General features: G+C 41.7%; 3 protein-coding genes and 1 pseudogene across 4 annotated transcripts; 3 read left to right on the forward strand and 1 right to left on the reverse strand.

Moving 5' to 3' along the window:
• Window positions 1-4,826: 4,826 nt before the first annotated feature.
• Window positions 4,827-6,710, forward strand: LOC126606008 (putative disease resistance RPP13-like protein 1; annotated as a pseudogene).
• Window positions 6,711-6,788: 78 nt separating this feature from the next.
• LOC126606007 (protein OSB1, mitochondrial) lies at window positions 6,789-8,792 on the reverse strand. Its single transcript, XM_050273468.1, has 4 exons — window positions 8,245-8,792; window positions 7,448-7,586; window positions 7,276-7,360; window positions 6,789-7,158 (listed from the first exon to the last, which is right to left on the reverse strand). The coding sequence occupies exons 1-4, from the start codon at window positions 8,598-8,600 to the stop codon at window positions 6,890-6,892; spliced, it is 849 nt and encodes a 282-aa protein (XP_050129425.1). The 5' UTR covers window positions 8,601-8,792; the 3' UTR covers window positions 6,789-6,889.
• A 1,425-nt stretch (window positions 8,793-10,217) lies between these two features.
• LOC126604519 (mitogen-activated protein kinase kinase kinase 5-like) lies at window positions 10,218-13,071 on the forward strand. Its single transcript, XM_050271797.1, has 9 exons — window positions 10,218-10,677; window positions 10,796-11,386; window positions 11,454-11,541; window positions 11,660-11,722; window positions 11,813-11,982; window positions 12,103-12,178; window positions 12,281-12,340; window positions 12,425-12,550; window positions 12,732-13,071. The coding sequence occupies exons 1-9, from the start codon at window positions 10,421-10,423 to the stop codon at window positions 12,894-12,896; spliced, it is 1,596 nt and encodes a 531-aa protein (XP_050127754.1). The 5' UTR covers window positions 10,218-10,420; the 3' UTR covers window positions 12,897-13,071.
• A 2,066-nt stretch (window positions 13,072-15,137) lies between these two features.
• LOC126604521 (uncharacterized) lies at window positions 15,138-16,648 on the forward strand. Of its 2 annotated transcripts, none has more exons than XM_050271798.1 (2): window positions 15,138-15,482; window positions 15,891-16,648. In XM_050271798.1, exons 1-2 carry the CDS (start codon window positions 15,243-15,245, stop codon window positions 16,434-16,436), a joined length of 786 nt encoding a protein of 261 aa, XP_050127755.1. In that variant the 5' UTR covers window positions 15,138-15,242; the 3' UTR covers window positions 16,437-16,648. The 2 variants fall into 2 exon arrangements, with proteins under 2 accessions (XP_050127755.1, XP_050127756.1); XM_050271799.1 differs by lacking the exon at window positions 15,138-15,482 and adding an exon at window positions 15,615-15,686.
• Window positions 16,649-17,858: the final 1,210 nt, after the last annotated feature.

Genomic DNA, 17,858 nt, shown 5'->3' on the forward strand with positions numbered 1-17,858 from the left:
TATTAAGTACGTAAATATAAATACATGCAGCCTCTCTTTGTAGAGGATGGATCACAGTGAAAACCTTGTGTAGAGTTATATCTTTCCTGTGTGTTTTGTTTTCCCTACAATCTACAATCCTAGATCTTTTATGGTATACAGAGCCTCTTAAGTCCAACGACAAACGATCCATAATTTTTTTTTTTCCAGTATGTCTTCCAACAACAACAACACCTTCCCTGATTCCCAGCAAACCCCACCACCTGCAACTGCTCTAATCAACATGTCTTCGTCCATGACTACCGTTGTCAACATCAAGCTCGATAGGACTAACTATCCGTTATGGTTAGCCCAGATTCTTCCAATCCTTAAGAGCCGTGATCTTATGGGGTATGTGGATGGTTCCGTTGTCTGTCCATCCAAGTATCTCGCTGGAAGCATCACTGTCAATCCCGCCTACAACACTTGGATGCAGCAAGACCAAATGATCCTGAGTTGGATCAATGGCTCCCTTACAGCCTCTGTCCTTGCTACTGTGGCAAGCAAACGATCAGCTCGTGCAACATGGGAAGCACTGGAGCAAAGGTATGCTTCTTCTTCGCAGAATCGAATTCTTTTCCTGCGAAATGAACTACTCCAATGTAAGAAGGGTGATTTATCTATTGCTGACTTTCTTGATAAGATGAATGCCATTGCTGACAATTTGGCTCTAGTTGGTAAGCCTGTAGACGATGATGAACTCGTCCAAATCATTTTGAATAATCTAGGTTCCGCGTTCGAAATGACGGTTAATGCAGCACAGGCACGTGATACTCCGATCACGTACCCTACTCTTGAATCTCTTCTCCTGACTACAGAGAGGAGAATGGCTGAACAAATTGTTTCACTAGTTGAATCAGCCCCTGTGAATGCCTTTGTAGCTGCAAGAGGACGTGGTGGACGTTCTCGTGGTGGTGGACGAGCTGGCTTTTCGTCTAACCGTGGTGGTGTCAACCAACGAGGCTTTGGTCCTCGCAACAACAACAATAATTACCAACGTGTTCCTGCCAGTAATGGGGAACGTTGTGGAGGAGGACGAATAACCTGCCAGATTTGTGGAAAAGAAGGGCATCCTGCCCTTGACTGTTACCAGCGCATGAATGCTGCATACGAAGGACGCATTCCAGCCCAGCGTCTCAGTGCAATGGCCTCCTCATCCATCCCCTTGAACCGTCAGAAAAATGGTTCGTGGTTAATTGATACAGGCGCTAATGCACATATCACACCTGATCTCCAGAATTTGGTTAATCCTAAAGCGTACAACGGTAATGAAAACATTGGTGGTGTAGGTAATGATACTGGACTCGCTATTGCTCACTCTGGTTCAAATCAAATTAATGCTACTTCTTGCTCATTTAACCTTAAGAATGTTTTACATTGTCCGTCAGCCTCTACCAATATTATCTCTGCCCATAGATTTACCCTAGATAACAAATGCTACATTCTAATTTTTCCATATTATTTTGTTGTTAAGGACCTCAAGACCAAGAGGACGATTTTCCAAGGGAGGTGTGAGAATGGGTTGTACCCATTTCCAAATGGCCGTGGAGTATCCAATCATCCTTTTTCAGCGTTTGTAGGCGTCCGTGTCTCTGCACAGAAGTGGCATTCTCGTCTAGGGCATCCTGCTTCTACAATCATAAAGTTTTTAATTTTGAATAATCAAGTGCCAATTCATGGCACAAGTGATGTCAAGTTTTGTCAGTCTTGTCCGTTAGGCAAAAGTTCCAAGTTGCCTTTCAGTTCATCCGAGTCTGTTTCCATGTTTCCCTTAGAACTTTTACATTCAGATGTTTGGTGCTCTCCAGTAATTTCAAATGAAGGTTTTCGTTATTATTTATTATTTGTGGATGATTTTTCACGATACTCTTGGATTTTTCCCATGAAAAATAAATCAGAAGTGTTCGAGATTTTTGTTAAATTCAAAACAAAAGTTGAAAATATGTTTAATTGTTCAATTAAAACTCTACAATGTGATGAAGGTGGAGAATACAAGAGTCATGCATTCAGTCAATTTCTTACTTTGCATGGAATTTCTCAAAGGTTTTCATGTCCCAAACATCCTGAACAAAATGGTCTTGCTGAGAGAAAACATCGTCACATTGTTGAAACTGGTTTAGTCATGTTGTCTCATGCTCATGTTCCTTCCAAATTTTGGTTTGATGCTTTTTTTAACGGCAACATATCTAATTAATCGACTCCCTACTCGTGTATTGTATAATACTTCACCCTATGAAAAATTGTTTCACAAAAAGCCTAAATATGAGTCATTCAAAGTGTTTGGGAGTCGTTGTTTTCCTTGGTTGAGACCGTATACTAAAAATAAACTTGAGTCCAAATCAAAGTCTTGTGTATTTTTAGGGTATTCGCTGGATCATCAAGGATATAAATGTTTGGATTTATCCACGAGACGAGTTTATTTGTCTCGCCATGTCCTATTCGATGAGGACTCTTTTCCTTTCCAGGAACTCACACCTTCAGTGGAATGCGTTGATAACGGTACTGTATCTTGCCATGATTTATTTTTTAATTATCCAAATGCTTTCCCTCAAGTCGTGTCTCCCTCCACTACTCCACCTCCACCTGCGTCATCATCTGTGTTACACCCACAAATTAATCCTAACCAATCTCCATTGCTGCTACCACTTATTAGCCAACCTATAATACCTCCACCATCTCCAAATCATCTCAACGTGTCTCCCCAACATCCTAGACAACCTACATCAGCCATAGGACCCTCAAATGAGCAAGAAATAGTTTCGTGTGTCCCAAATAATGAACCAGTGAGTGAGTCCGTGCAAGAATCACAGCAACATCATCCAATGACTACTCGTTCCCAAACTGGTGTTCGTAAACCAAACCCTAAATATGCATTGCATGTTGTTACTACTGACAACCTTGTTGAACCCACTTGTTTTAGTCAGGCTGTAAAACATCAGGAGTGGAGAGATGCAATGGTAAAAGAGTTCAATGCTCTGCAACGGTGTGGGACATGGAGTTTGGTGCCCTATCATTCTCAGATGAACTTGCTTCCTAACAAATGGGTGTATAAAATAAAACGGCGTGCAGATGGTTCCATAGAACGTCATAAGGCAAGGTTAGTAGCCAATGGCTTCCATCAAAAACAAGGGATTGACTACACTGAGACCTTTAGCCCAGTGGTTAAACATAGTACTATTCGGATGGTTCTTAGTCTTGCAGTATCGAATAAATGGCATGTTCGTCAACTGGACGTCCAGAACGCCTTTTTACATGGCTATCTAGCAGAAGAGGTGTATATGAGACAGCCCGCAGGGTTTGTCGATCAGCAATGCCCAACTCATGTTTGTAAACTGCAGAGAAGTTTGTATGGTTTGAAACAAGCACCTCGTGCTTGGTTTCAAAGGTTTTCCGAATTTTTACTTCAGTTGGGTTTTCAAGCATCAAAGTGTGACTATTCATTATTTGTGTTCAAAAATCGTGGGGTTTATTTGATTCTTTTGATCTACGTCGATGATATTTTGTTGACAGGGAATAGTCCAGTTCAAATGAATCATTTAATCCAGAAGCTTGGTACGTTGTTTTCGATGAAGGATTTGGGGCCTCTTCATTACTTTCTTGGTGTTGAAGTAACATATTTCAACAACAATATGCATCTGGATCAGTCCAAGTATGCTCTTGATCTCTTGAAACGCACCAAATTCATGGATGCTAAACCTATCTCTACCCCAGTTCCCTGTGGACAAAAGTTGAGTGCTTGGGATGGTGAGACGCACAGTGATCCTCAAACTTACAGAAGTGTTGTTGGTGCCTTGCAATACTTGACAATAACAAGGCCAGATTTGTCTTATGCTGTTAACCAGGTGTGTCAATTTATGCATTCCCCAAAAACTACTCATTGGCTGGCTGTAAAACGGATTCTACGTTATGTGAAAGCAACGTATGATCATGGCCTGGTATATAAACCAGGAGGAATGCAACTCAGTGCTTTCTCAGACGCGGATTATGCCGGTGATCCGGACACGAGACATTCTACTGGTGGCTTTTGTATTTACTTGGGTTCGAACTTAGTTTCATGGAGTTCAAAGAAGCAGAAGACAGTGTCTCGTTCTAGCACTGAGGCCGAATACAGACAACTTGCGTACACTGCTGCTGAAATATCTTGGTTGCGTTCGTTGTTCAGGGACTTGCAACTTAATCTTGCTTGTCCTACGATTTGGTGTGATAATATTTCCTCAATTTCCCTGGCGTCTAATCCAGTTTTTCACTCACGCACCAAGCACTTGGAAGTTGATTATCATTATGTGAGAGAAAAGGTAGTTCGTGGAGAGCTGCTAGTGAATTTCATATGTTCCCAAGATCAAGTTGCAGACCTATGTACAAAAGGTTTGTCTTCTGCACGCTTCAAAATGCTGGTGTCCAAGCTTCCAGTCGTTTCTCGTTCTGTTAGCTTGCGGGGGGATGTTAGACGTACAGTTAGAACTTGAATGTGGGAACCAAGAAGTATGGGCTGTCAGTTTTATATATCAGTTTTCTATCTCCACATGTGGTCTTCGACAAGTCAGGCACGGGCAGCATGGAGATGATCATGGACTTGTTAATTTTATATTTGTCCTCAGCATGTGCAGCATGGACTGCTTGTTAGTTTATAGGTCCTCAAACACATGCACCACGTGCAGCATATTCCTGATGTATTAAGTACGTAAATATAAATACATGCAGCCTCTCTTTGTAGAGGATGGATCACAGTGAAAACCTTGTGTAGAGTTATATCTTTCCTGTGTGTTTTGTTTTCCCTACAATCTACAATCCTAGATCTTTTAATAACATGGGGAAGTTGATTAGCTTAAAGCAACTTTATGTTTATGGTTGTGCTAAGCTGGAGTACTTGCCAAAAGGGATTCGGAGGTTAAAGAAATTGAAAACAATTGATGTGTGTGTTGTGGTTTGTGTCAACGATGAGGACAGAGCAGCATTACAATTGGGAGATCTAAGAGTCTTGAACCTCCAAGGCAGGCTACACATAATATTGAAGGGGAATGTGAAAGATGAGAATGAGCTTGAGAAGGCACAGTTGTGGCACATGAAGCAACTCTTTCATCTTGGAATTAATTGTGAGGTTGTCCAATACAATCAGAAAGCCAGAAGCACCGTTGAATTTCTAAATGTCCTACGACCACACGAAAATCTGGAATCTTTATACATTTCTTATCATTCAGGCGCCACCTACCCCAATTGGATGATGTCTTTGCACAACTTAAGAATCATCAGTCTATTTGAATGGAGTGGATGCTTGCCTCCTCTTGGGAGATTGCCATACCTTGAAAAACTGAGTATATCGAGAATGCACAAGGTGCAAAGGGTTGGTGGTGAATTTTGGGGATTGTGGACCAAGATGAAACGTCACTTAGATCATCATCATCATCTTCATTTTTTCCAAAGTTGAAAAAGCTCGCAGTTGGCTACATGTCGGCGTTGGAAGAGTGGGAAGTAGGCATGGAAAGGTGGAACAAAGAGGATTCTGAAATTTCAATCATGCCATGTCTTTCCTCCTTAAACATTAGTCGTTGTCCTCTTCTAAAAACATTGCCAGACTTCCTCTGCAAAACACCGCTGCAGGAACTCTTCATCTTTGAATGTCAAACACTTTCTAAGCGTTGTGAATGTGGCAGTGGAGAGGAATGGCCCAAGATTTCTCACATCCCAAACATCAAAATCTTATCCTGGTAATTGAGCTCTATCTTATTTACACATTTATCGTTGTATCAGTTACAAATGATGTCATCGTATTTGTTCAATTTGCTTATTTTTCTTCTTCAGAATTCAGATGATGTTCAAAGGACATAAGTAATGTGGATCAAGTAGTGACTCGCGAGCTAAGCATATATATTAATCTTCTTCGGAAAGGTAATTCTTCTCACACACACACACACACACGTATATATTTTATATATCAAATTAGTAATGATTATTCAACTTCCCATGCACATTTTACTCATTTATGACGCGCTTTTAGGAAATTATTCGTGCATAGGTAGCCAGTTCGATAGCAAATGCGAATGGTGTCGGGCCAGTTAAAACAGACGGTGGATGGGTAAGTTGAGCAATTATTACATACGGTGTCGGGATTTCTTTACGTGTACTATTGTTGGCTTCGTTTATCTGAAATGCTATATCATTTCGATGGCTGCAGTTTGAATTTGATGACACCCCCTTGTCATCGAGCCCGACAGTGGCGATAATCGTGGGGACGCTGCTGGATAACACGCTTGACGCAAAGTATGCAGTTGACGACAGAGGAATTGCATGGTGGAGATGTTCCAAATGAGGAATTTTATGATCTACCTGTTAAATACATCAGAACATGTTTATCAACCGTGAGTAGGTTTAATTTGTTGTGTTTTAACTGTTTATGCACATGATGTGAGGGTTTGTTCTTAATTTATATACAACAAAATCCTTGTGAAAAGGCCATTGCCTCTTCTCTTTGCCCCATACTTGGTTGTACATATAGTTGAAAAGGAAGAAAAAAAGAAACGGACATTTCTGCTTTGAGGATGATTGTATATTTTTTTCCATGTAATTTTGGTGTGCGATACTCTTTTCTCCTTCGCCCGGGTAGAAATCTCCATCAAGGTTTTTCCCGAGGCCCTTTCAATGTGTGGTTCACCCTATTGTTTCTTGTATGTATTCTTCCATAATGCTTATGAGTATGATTCTGTAAGCGAACATGCAATCCATGTAACCAACTAGAGACAAGATAAATTAAAGGACCTAGATGCACAATCGAATCATATCTGAACATGGTAAACTCAATATTCAATCGATCTTCAATACAAGTATGTCTGTCGTAAGGCCCCAATATAACAATCCGTTACTTCAAGGCCTGCACCTACTCATCGTACTGCCACTCAGAAATGCGGGAATGTCGTTGGCCGCGTAGTTGTTTTGGCATTCTCTCATCAAGCAACTGGAGTTGTTTTTCAATCCATGGAGGATCATTTGGCATCAGCCAAAGAGCTTCGCCTGTATCTTTGTGCTTGAAATCTGGTTGTCTCGGATTCTTCTTATCTTCCCTGTTATCCCACCATTCATATGGATTGCTAAAAAACACTTGCCACAAGTGAAGGCGGTCCTTATACTTGTCCAAATCACCTCCACCTAAAGTTAGGAGGATAAAACATTCGACGAAAGCATATAAAAATCTCGGCAATATCAAATCCAAACACATTGCAAGATAGCAAGCAACACTTCATGAGACATTGTAACATGCAGTACCTTCAATGCACTGTGGTTCCTTGTGATTTTTGGAGCTCAATCTGTGTCCATGTTGTGATACATAATTCAACTCCTTCACGTCTATCTACGACGAAAATCCAGTGATCATTGTTCAAATTTGTGAAACAGTAATAAAAAAAACGTTGAAAAGAGCTAGAGGCAATGTTCTAACCTTATAACGCATACTCAAATTCCCATTCTGGTCAGCCTTCGTGTAAGAACCTAAACGGCCGGACACATAAATAAAATCATTCGGTTTCAAATGTTTGACGGACAATTCTGCCATCTCCTCCCACATCTTCAGCAATATCCTGTTCAGAAATTCTGCATGAGATTGCTAAGTTTCAACACATCCCATCAAGAACTTCAACACAGAAGCGTGTATCACGAACAAAGATCAACATTTGGGGACCAACTCCTCCGTGTTTCCAATACAACTGAATGTACTATCAAACTTGTAAAATTGGAATCAATCACCGTAAAGACATAAACCTAAATAACAGTATTGGCCACAACTATAACAAAGATGAAACCTTTCATCACAAATTGTACGATTAAAGTTCATCCCTAAAACACTAGTTTCAAATAGGGGAGCCACATAAATTTCTAGTCTTGCACTAATGGTAAATGGGTCACCCAGTTACTAGTGACTTTTAATCCTCCATGCCTCTACTAAAAGCGCGTACGAGCATAAATACTTCCAAAAGGACCGTTAGTTTAATATGTACAAACAGAACCGATTACAAACTTTTAATCAAAAACCGAACTAGATGAACGCTAAACAGACATTGAGCCGTATATCAAGTGCCATTTACCGTCCGTTTCGCGCCTCAATTATTTGTTAAAAGTTTGTAACCGGTTCGAGTTGCCCATATTTTCCAAGAAATAGTACTTTAAATTGCAATTCCAACAGAGATATTTTGATTTCATTAAAGCCAGCAAGGAAAGAAATTAGATAGTTTAACTGACCAAAAACTGCTCTCAGATTTCGGGGAGTTTCTGACGCGAAGGCCGGTGTGAACTCCAAAGGGGCCGCCGTTGTTGTTCACGACCCGAAGGGGGTGAGTCACGGTGCCGATAAAGCTACAAGAGTTCCCCAAATTCAAATTCTCCTCCCATCGGCGCCGCGTGATTGCTTTCGGACGCTGGAACTTGAGTTTGTTTCGGTAAATGCCGCTGCCTTCTTCGTCGTCGCCGTCGTCGGAGGATGAGAAGGAATTCGAAAAACTAGGGTTAGTGGCTGAAGAGAAAAGGGAGAGCCTTTGGGAGAACAACAGTGAGGGACTTGGCTTGCTGATGGAGAGTAGAAGACGAAGCGCCTTCATAAGCGTATGATGATCGCGGTCATGCGGTTGAATTTTGGTGGGTTTTCTCAGAGTTTCCGACAGTCTGGTTATATGCGATTTCGGCGGGGTAATGTTTTCTGGATTATTGACAATAGGCCTGCTCCACTGGTCCTCGGAATTGAATCCTCATGCTTGCCAGATCCTCTTTGTGAGTGTGAAGACGAAGGGATTGTGAACTGTGTTCATTTATCGTACATTTATTTTTATTATTTTTATTTATAATTAAAAATAAAATTTGATAAAAAATGATCGTACGATATATAATAAACGGACACAATTTACGAATCCTAAGAATCGGAATCCGAAGAGTATCATGTTGATTGAGAATTGGCATCCAGATTTCCCCTGAAAAATGAGAACATACTCAAAATGAATATTAATGTTGAAAACGTTGGCATTGTTATGAATGCCCACACACACACATTTTCAATGCCCGTACAGATTGAAATTGACTTTGGGGATGCAGGAGATCATATTTTCCAAAAGGGTGTTGTAAATTTTCAATGTATAATTAATGCATTAGTATTTGTGTTGCTCTATAAATAGAGCACTCCGTATGCTTTCAAATAGATAGACAGAAAGAAAGTAAGATCAATAACACCATCTATTCCTCTGTCTTTTATTTGTTATCCTCTTGTACTATAGTTTTAGTGTGATATTTTACACATGCTTCGCTCCATTCACTAAAGATTATGATTATCTCTCTAACTTTTACATATTTATAACAATTAAATATTTTTAATATTTTATTGTGCAAATGAGAAAAATAAGGGAAGAAGAAAGCATTTGGAGAGGCTTATTTTCGTCATTTCACTGTGTTAAGTACAGTGAAGCTGCCTAATTGGGTTTGGGCCTTTGAAAAAAAATCTTCCAAGCAAAAATGGACGTAGTGAGTTTGGGCCTTTGGGCCTCAATTGTGAATATTTGGGCCTTAAAATCTATTATTAGTCCACTTGAAAATTAGACGTCAGTTTGTACTAAATGATAGTCTTTTCTTAATTAAAAAATTGAATAATTGCCATAACCGCTGTTTTTAATCACATGTCAGGTCGGTTTGGTGCAGTTTTATTATTATTATTAATTTTGGTTCGATGCTTAGTTTGAAAATATTAAACCGGCGATGAATCAGGAATTTAATTCATTATATATATTTATTTTGTGTTATGTTATTAGCCGCAAGAACAATTAATAACAAAACTGCACCAAACCAACATCTTCCTCTGCTTTCATCTAAAGCTCAGCCAATCCGCACTATTAAAACCTATTAGTTGAATAATGGAAATTATAAAAACAATGCGGTCAGTTGATTATTAATTTAAGCCTTGTTGTTTAATTTACTTGACTATATCCAAATCTGCAAGCAGACGATCCTTCTAAAATTTTTTCTTACGATCAAGACATAGTCTAATAGCATGACATTGTTGAGTTTCTCTCTTACACAACACGTTACCCGTTTTTCTTAAGCATTGTTGACCCCACAAAGAATGAAAGTAATAAGCGTGTGTGAAGACTAAAGACCGTTGGCTGAGATAGCGGGTAAAAGGTAACCAAAATTTTAAAAGAAGAAGAACTAGAAGGGCATCGACAACCTCGGTCTGTCCTTTTTGAGCCGACTGCTATTGACCATAACTCCATAGTTTTGAATTCAATTCAACGAACAAAGTGAACTAATCACGAGTGAAATTCAAAGTCTTTAAATTTAATTTGAACAGCAAACAACAGTAACAACCAACAACAGCAATCAAGAGTAACAACCAACAACAGCAGCAACAACAACATTAGATTTCTCAATCAACCAGATGTCTTCTTCTACTTTCTTCTGTGTTTCAGGTTCGAAACAGTGCAGTGGCGGCGGCTGCTGTGAGCAGAGCCCAAGGCGGACGCTCCGCCACAGCAACCCGGAATTGGGTTCTCGCGCCTCGGCCACTTTCCCTGAATATTCAATCCGAAAGTCACACTCTCTGGATTGGGGTGTTGGGCCTGTTGCTGCTCCACAAACCTTGCCCCTTCCAGAATCTTCGCTGATTCAGAGACCGGACGCGGTTCCTAAACAAGGGTAAAGTAGAAGCCTTTTTATGTCCATCTTAGAATTCATCACGTTCTTCTTGTTTGTGGGTATTTGTGAGTGTTTACTATGTGTTCTTACACAAGGGTTGGTGTTTTGCTTTGTGAAGGCAGGGCGAAAATCAAGTTGCCACAACCTCCATATCAGTACCGCTGGCTTCTTTCTGCAGCTGCATTCATCCAGATGAAAATGCTAGTGGGGGTTGTTTTAACTTTTGTCTCCCGACGAAAACTCAGGCAAATGATATCTCAAGCCATACTTTTAGCCTACAAAGATCAAACACTCTGGATGGTTTTTATAGTCCTCCAGTTAGCCCCCGAAGAACAAATGCGGCCGCAGATCCTTTACCTTCTTTTGGGGGTCCCCAAGATCACTATCAGGATTCATTCCCTTCGAGGTTATTACCAAAGGGACAATCTCGTAGTCTTGGTCATTCTCCTCTTCACAACCCCCCGTCTCGAAGTCAACGCTTCAACCCAAAAGGTTCAAATGGAACTGCAGTCACAGAGAGTTGTTCTGAGAGGGTTGAAAGTAGTAGTCGCGTCAGTGCTCACCCCTTGCCTCTGCCTCCTCCACCACAGTCATCTATCATGCATAACAATGCCGAAATTTTACCAGTATCATCTATTAAAGGACAATGGAAGAAGGGAAAACTTATTGGCAGGGGTACCTTAGGCAGTGTTTATCTCGCAACCAACCGGTATGTTCTGCATTGACAATTTGACAGTTTGTTTTGAACATGTTAACAATTTATAGTCATATGACAGAGAGACCGGGGCATTGTGCGCAATGAAGGAAGTTGATCTCATTCCTGACGATCCTAAATCTGCAGAATGTGTAAAGCAATTGGAGCAGGTCCATTTCTGGAGTCCTTTATTTTTTTTATTTTTTGTAAATTCACATGGGAGTTGCAGTTATTTTAATAATTCTGCCTTCAGTTGAGGTTTAACTGGACCAACCGAATATTTTGCAGGAAATTAAAATCCTCCGTACACTGAAGCATCCAAATATTGTGCAGTATTATGGTAGCGAAGTAGTGAGTATCTTTCTGACATGTGAACATTTACTGAAAACTAATCTGTGCCAGTTTTACTCAACTTGGGGAGCATTCTTTACGCAAATGTAGATTGATAATCACTTCTGCATATATCTGGAGTATGTTTATATTCGGCCCGGAGCCATCGATAAATATGTCCAAGACCATATTGGAGCTATGACGGAATCTGTAGTTCGCAATTTCACTCGCCACATCCTCTCCGGGCTGGCCTTTCTGCATGGCACGAAGATAATTCACAGGTGAGAGTAATGCTTCCTACTTCATACAGTGCTATTTTATTAGCATCATGTTGCATTCTTGATTGATCATAAGCATACTTTTCTTTACTGAATGAAGTTCCGATTCGGTGATTGTTCTAGGGATATAAGGGGTGCAAATTTGCGTCTTGATGCATCAGGAGTTGTTAAAATTGTCAATTTTGGGATTGCAAAACACGTAAGTAATTAATTCCGCAAACTCATATCATGTTTAATGTCTGTAAACATAATCTCTTGAAGAATTTATTTTTGAAAAGTCAACTTGTTTGATGCAATTCAGCTCAATGGGCAATCAGATAATGTTTCTTTGAAGGGCAGTCCGAACTGGATGGCTCCTGAGGTAATTGCACTATCTTTATCTATACATTTCGGATGGCATGTACATCGCACATAGATTACTGACGCCTCTTTTGTTTTTGTGCAGGTCATAAGGACTGCAATGCAGAACAACGCGGATCCTGATTTATCCTTGGCCGTTGATATATGGAGCTTGGGTTGTACCATCATTGAGATGTTCACAGGAAAACCTCCTTGGAGTGAATGTACAGGAGTAAGTAAATGATAAAATGATTTTTCGAATGTTGTAATAAGGATGACCGCTTTAGTCATCCTGTACGCGATAAATATGCAGCTAATCTATGCGCGTACAGGATGACTTGACGGAAGAGGAGTCTGTGTGAGTCAGATCATGTTTATTGGTTTTTAACATCTCCTTGTCTTGAATCTGTCAGCCTCAAGTTATGTTCAAGATGCTGAACAGAATCCCAGATATTCCCGAAACATTGTCTGCAGAAGGAAAGGACTTCCTCCATTGGTGCTTTCGGAGGGACCCTGCCAAGAGACCTTCGGCTGCTGAGCTACTTGAACATCCATTTGTACATGCACAAAACCCTTGATTTTAGTTGTACAATTAAACCAATAGAAAAATGGGGATTTTTTGAACGAAAATTCTAATGGTAACTGGGTCATCCGGTTTCACCATCTGATTGCTTAAGAGCATCTCTAAAGGAGATGTCAAAATGTCCACATAAATTATAACAGTAAAAAAAAAACCATATTAATGTTCTCCAACCGAAATGCCAACTCCAATGTGGCAATGACATAAATTGGCTGCAACTTCAAAATTAATTATTAATTTTTTCTATTGGTTTAATCATTATTATAACGAATACTGGTATTGGCCGATATCTCAATACTTTTATTATTTACTGGTTTAATTTTATTTTTTATTAATACTTTTTATGGTTTGAGCGATATTCCAAAATAATTTAAATAAAAAAATACGTTATTTTTTTTCCGAAATTGAGTGCAAAAAGAAAAGCAAATTGTTCTATTGGCCCATCTATCTTGGATCAAAATGAAATGATTTTTCATATTGGGGTACGGATGGCCGATGTTGGATCGTAATGGCCCTTATATCTTGGTCCCCTAGAACCCAAATCATTTTTTATTGTTGGAATCCAAACGGAAAGAAGTATCCTAAAATTACACAAAGATACCCAAACAAGGCAAACTTGTATTTAAATTGTATTTGTTTAAAACTTGTATTAAAATACAATTTTTAAATACAACGGCAAAGATAACCTGTACGATCCCACATCGCCTAGGGGCTATAAGCCTTATATGTATATTCTCATATCTACTTAGCACGAGGTTTTTTGGGAGCTCACTGGCTTCGGGTTTTGTAGGAACTCTGAAGTTAAGCGAGTTTGCTTGAGAGCAATCCCAAGATGGGTGACCCACTAGGAAGTTCTCGTGTGAGTTCCTAGAAACATGGGTGACCCACTGGGAAGTTCTCGTCTGAGTTCCCATAAACAAAACCGTGAGGGCGTGGTCGGGGCCTAAAGCAGACAATATTATGCTACGATGGAGTCGAGTCCGGTATGTGGTGGGGCCCATGTCGAGATGTGACATAACCCAGTGTGAATATGATGAACACAAATTGTATTTAAAACTTGATCTATTACTGCTGTTATTTAATATTATTGTCAAGTATTACTTTTTCTTCACTTATAAATTATAATGGGGTGTTTTGATTTCGAATATTATGAGTAACAAATTTAATAAGTATTCTAGCTACTTCAATGTGAACTTTTGGTCCAATCCATTTATACGTCAAATATCAGATGCAAGAAAACTAAAAGAAATTTGAAGGAATTAAAAAAAAAAGAATTTTAGTACTGTGACATGAATTATTAAAGTTTGGCATGCATGAGTAGCAACTCGTATGAATATATGAACGAAGAAAAATAAATTTTTTTTTTTTTACAAGTGATAGAGTTAGTGTGGTAAAATGTTATGCATAAATTTTTAAAGTTTGTTCAAACTATTCAATCAAATGAAATTTGTGGAGCCAAAAATATTCACAGGGCGACACGTGGATTTTTTGACAAAAATGACAAAAATACCCTTGCAGTACAACGAGGTTCCTACGCGCAAGCAGCGGGCAACCCTCTTTCAACCAAGACAGAAGTGCCCAAAATAGGTAACAATTCAAAGTCCATCTCATCAAATCCTTTCTACAAGGTAATTCCCAAACACATTCCTTTTAAATTATGTTAATTGGCTAATTAATGGGTTTATTGCCTAATTAACCCATTAATTGTCAATTAAACCATCCATTATATCCAAATAACTACAAAATACATCCAATTCAACCCTAAAACACCACATGGCCGGCTATTCCCATTTCAAAACCTAATCCATCACTTTTTTCTACCTTTTTCACCATTTCTTCCTTTTTATTACCCAATAAATTCAAAAACCACCAAAACATTCATCTTATGTTTAATAGCCAAATAAATTGGCTAATTAAACCTAAAAACCCTAGCCACCTCCTATCCCTATAAATATACTCTCATTCTCACCAAAAAGCTAATTCCAACACTTTGGCAAAAATCCCAAAATTCTCTAAACACTCTTTCTCTCTAAATTCTAACTTTGGCATCGGAGGTTCTTCGGCCAAAGCCCCCCCCATTCATCGTGGGCGCGTGAGGTTTTTGGCCTTAACCTAAGGTGCTAGTTGTTTTGTAGGTGCAAAATCGTCCAAGATCAAAGAGGAGAAAATTTGCATCCACAAATTGGTGCTTTCATTGAGAGTTGAAATCCATGCTCGTAGAAGACTCTCGCACAAAAAGGTTTTTTCTTTATTTTCTAGTCCATTTGAATATTTTTCATACGTTCTTATTATTAGAATTTTTTACTTGCAAAGGTTCTTTGATAAAACGTATAAGCAAAATATAATGGCTAGAAATTTAGAAAATTCCACAAGTGAAAATTCTAATGTTCAAGAAATGGGATTGCGGAGATCCGTGAGGCTAAATGCGACAATAAGGGGAGCGGCATCATCATCACGAGCTTCCACCATGGGAACCACCGTGGTGGCTACCTCAGTAGCCACCCGCGGCGAGGTCCATGGTGCCTTCACCACGGCCACCATAGGAACCACCGCGGTGGCTACTTCGGTAGCCACTCGTGGCGAGGTCCATGGAGCCTTCACCACAGCCCGGAGATCCATGAGGCAAAATGCGACAATAAGGGGAGCGGCATCACCACCACGAGTTTCCACTATGGGAACCACCGCGGTGGCTACCTTGGTAGCCACCTACGGCGAGGTCCATGGTGCCTTCACCACGGCCACCATGGGAACCACCGCGGTGGCTACTTCGGTAGCCACTCGTGGCGAGGTCCATGGAGCCTTCACCACGGCCCGGAGATCCGTGAGGCAAAATGAGACAATAAGGGGAGTGGCATCACCACCACGAGTTTCCACCATGGGAACCACCGCGGTGGCTACCTCGGTAGCCACCCACGGCGAGGTCCATGGTGCCTTCACCACGGCCACCATGGGAACCACCGCGGTGGCTACTTCGGTAACCACTCGTGGCGAGGTCCATGGAGCCTTCACCACGGCCCGAGCCGTGCCATCCAAGGCTCACGGTACCAAGACCACGATCCAAGCCGTGCCATCCAAGTTTACGTGGACCCAAGCCCAAGCCTCGCATTCACATGCACCGCGCATTGAGCAGCCTGCTTCCGTGATCCAGCCTGCTCCCGTCAAGCAACCCACTCTCACGGCCCAACCTGCTCCTGCCGAGCAGCCTGCTCTTGTGACCCAGCCTGCTCCCGACGAGCAGCCCACTCCCGTGGCCCAGCCTGCTTTCGTCGAGCAGCCCACTCCGGTGGCCCAGCCTGCTCCTGCCAAGCAGCCCACTCCCGTGGCCCAGCCTGCTTTCGTCGAGCAGCCCACTCCGGTGGCCCAGCCTGCTCCTGCCAAGCAGCCCACTCCCGTGGCCCAGCCTGCTCTTGCCAAGCAGCCTGCTCTCGTGACCCAGCCTGCTCCCGACGAGCAACCCACTCCCGTGGTCCAGCCTGCTTCTTTCGAGCAGCCCACTTTCACGGCCCAGCCTGCTCCCGTGGCTTTCCAAGCAGCCTAAGTCGGCCCAAGACTATCTCAACCATCCGGACCTACCATCGAGCCGGGGGCATTCTCACCACATTTTTTCGCGGATTTGACATTTCCCAACTCAAATCTCGCGCCCGGAGTCTACCACCTTTCCACTGCCCAAGGAGGCGCATTCCTTCCAAGCTCTTCCAATCCAAATGGCGAACAACACTTGTCTCGACAAGTCATAAAGTTGACGAGCTCCCTTGCGCAACAGACAACCTTGGTGAATCAACTTTTGCAACACATTGGGATCCAACGTGCCCCGGACGAGGTATCCCGAAGTAGGACAAGGGCAGACGGACATTTCCAGCAGCGTCCCGGCAAGCAGCCACGAGCCGAACGTTTGGGCAGTGTACATTCCCGTCTTAGAGCGCGAAGGAGCATGCACTCTCGACTAGGCCCACGGAGGAGCATACATTCACGGTTGGGGTTATACTCCAATAGTCAACATGAACAACCTTCCGGGCAAAGTGTCTATTCGCAGCTAAGCCCACAAGGAGCGTCTTCCACCTCACATCAGAGTAGGCAGCACGACGGACGGAGAGAATCAGTCACTCAATCCAGCTCAAGTTCAACCAGCAGCATGCGAAGAACTCGCTCGCCTACTAGGAACGCATCACATGCACTGCATCCGCGGCATAGACGAGCCAAACACATGGAAGAGCAGCCTAGACCAGCTAGTCATGACTGGGGGCAGCCGAGAGCTCCGCTACCCCAACAAAGGCAAATTCAGGAAGAAGTAGAGAGACTCTTGACCAAGCGATTGCATGATTTCCAACGCAACGAGGTCACCGACGAGGCACTACGACGGAACATAACCAACATAAGCAGGTCACCCTTCACGGAGGAGATTGAGCAGGCAGAGCCTCCACGAGAGTTCAGCATGCCACATTTCACATCTTTCAAAAGGGATGAAGACCCGGATAGACACTTAAAGCGCTACCGAAGCGCAATGATCCTTTATCGAAACAATGATGAGCTTATGTGCAAGATATTGCCACCACTCTACAAGGCGAGGAGCAAGATTGGTTCTACACCCTGCCGCCACAATCCATCCGGAATTTCTACGAACTTTCTTTGGTTTTCACCAAAGAATATTCATCCTATCGCTCGATCAAAAAGAAATCTGATCATTTGTTCAACGTCAAGAAGAACCCAAAGGAGTCACTTCGCGACTATGTGAGGAGGTTCAAAGTAGAGAAGGCAAAAATAGTCGGATGCAAAGACTCGATAGCTAGAGCAGCCTTCCAAAAAGGACTTCCAGCAGACCACCCGCTATTCAGAAAATTGATCATGAAAGAAGATCTAACTCTGGCAGACTCTTTTGCTTTGGCAGAGAAGTATGCACTTTGGGATGAGGCTTGCCAATGCACATTCAAGGACTTGAAGAAGTACCCGACATCACCTCCCT

The sequence above is a fragment of the Malus sylvestris genome, chromosome 15, assembly GCF_916048215.2.
Source record: "Malus sylvestris chromosome 15, drMalSylv7.2, whole genome shotgun sequence".
NCBI classification, from domain to species: domain Eukaryota; kingdom Viridiplantae; phylum Streptophyta; class Magnoliopsida; order Rosales; family Rosaceae; genus Malus; species Malus sylvestris.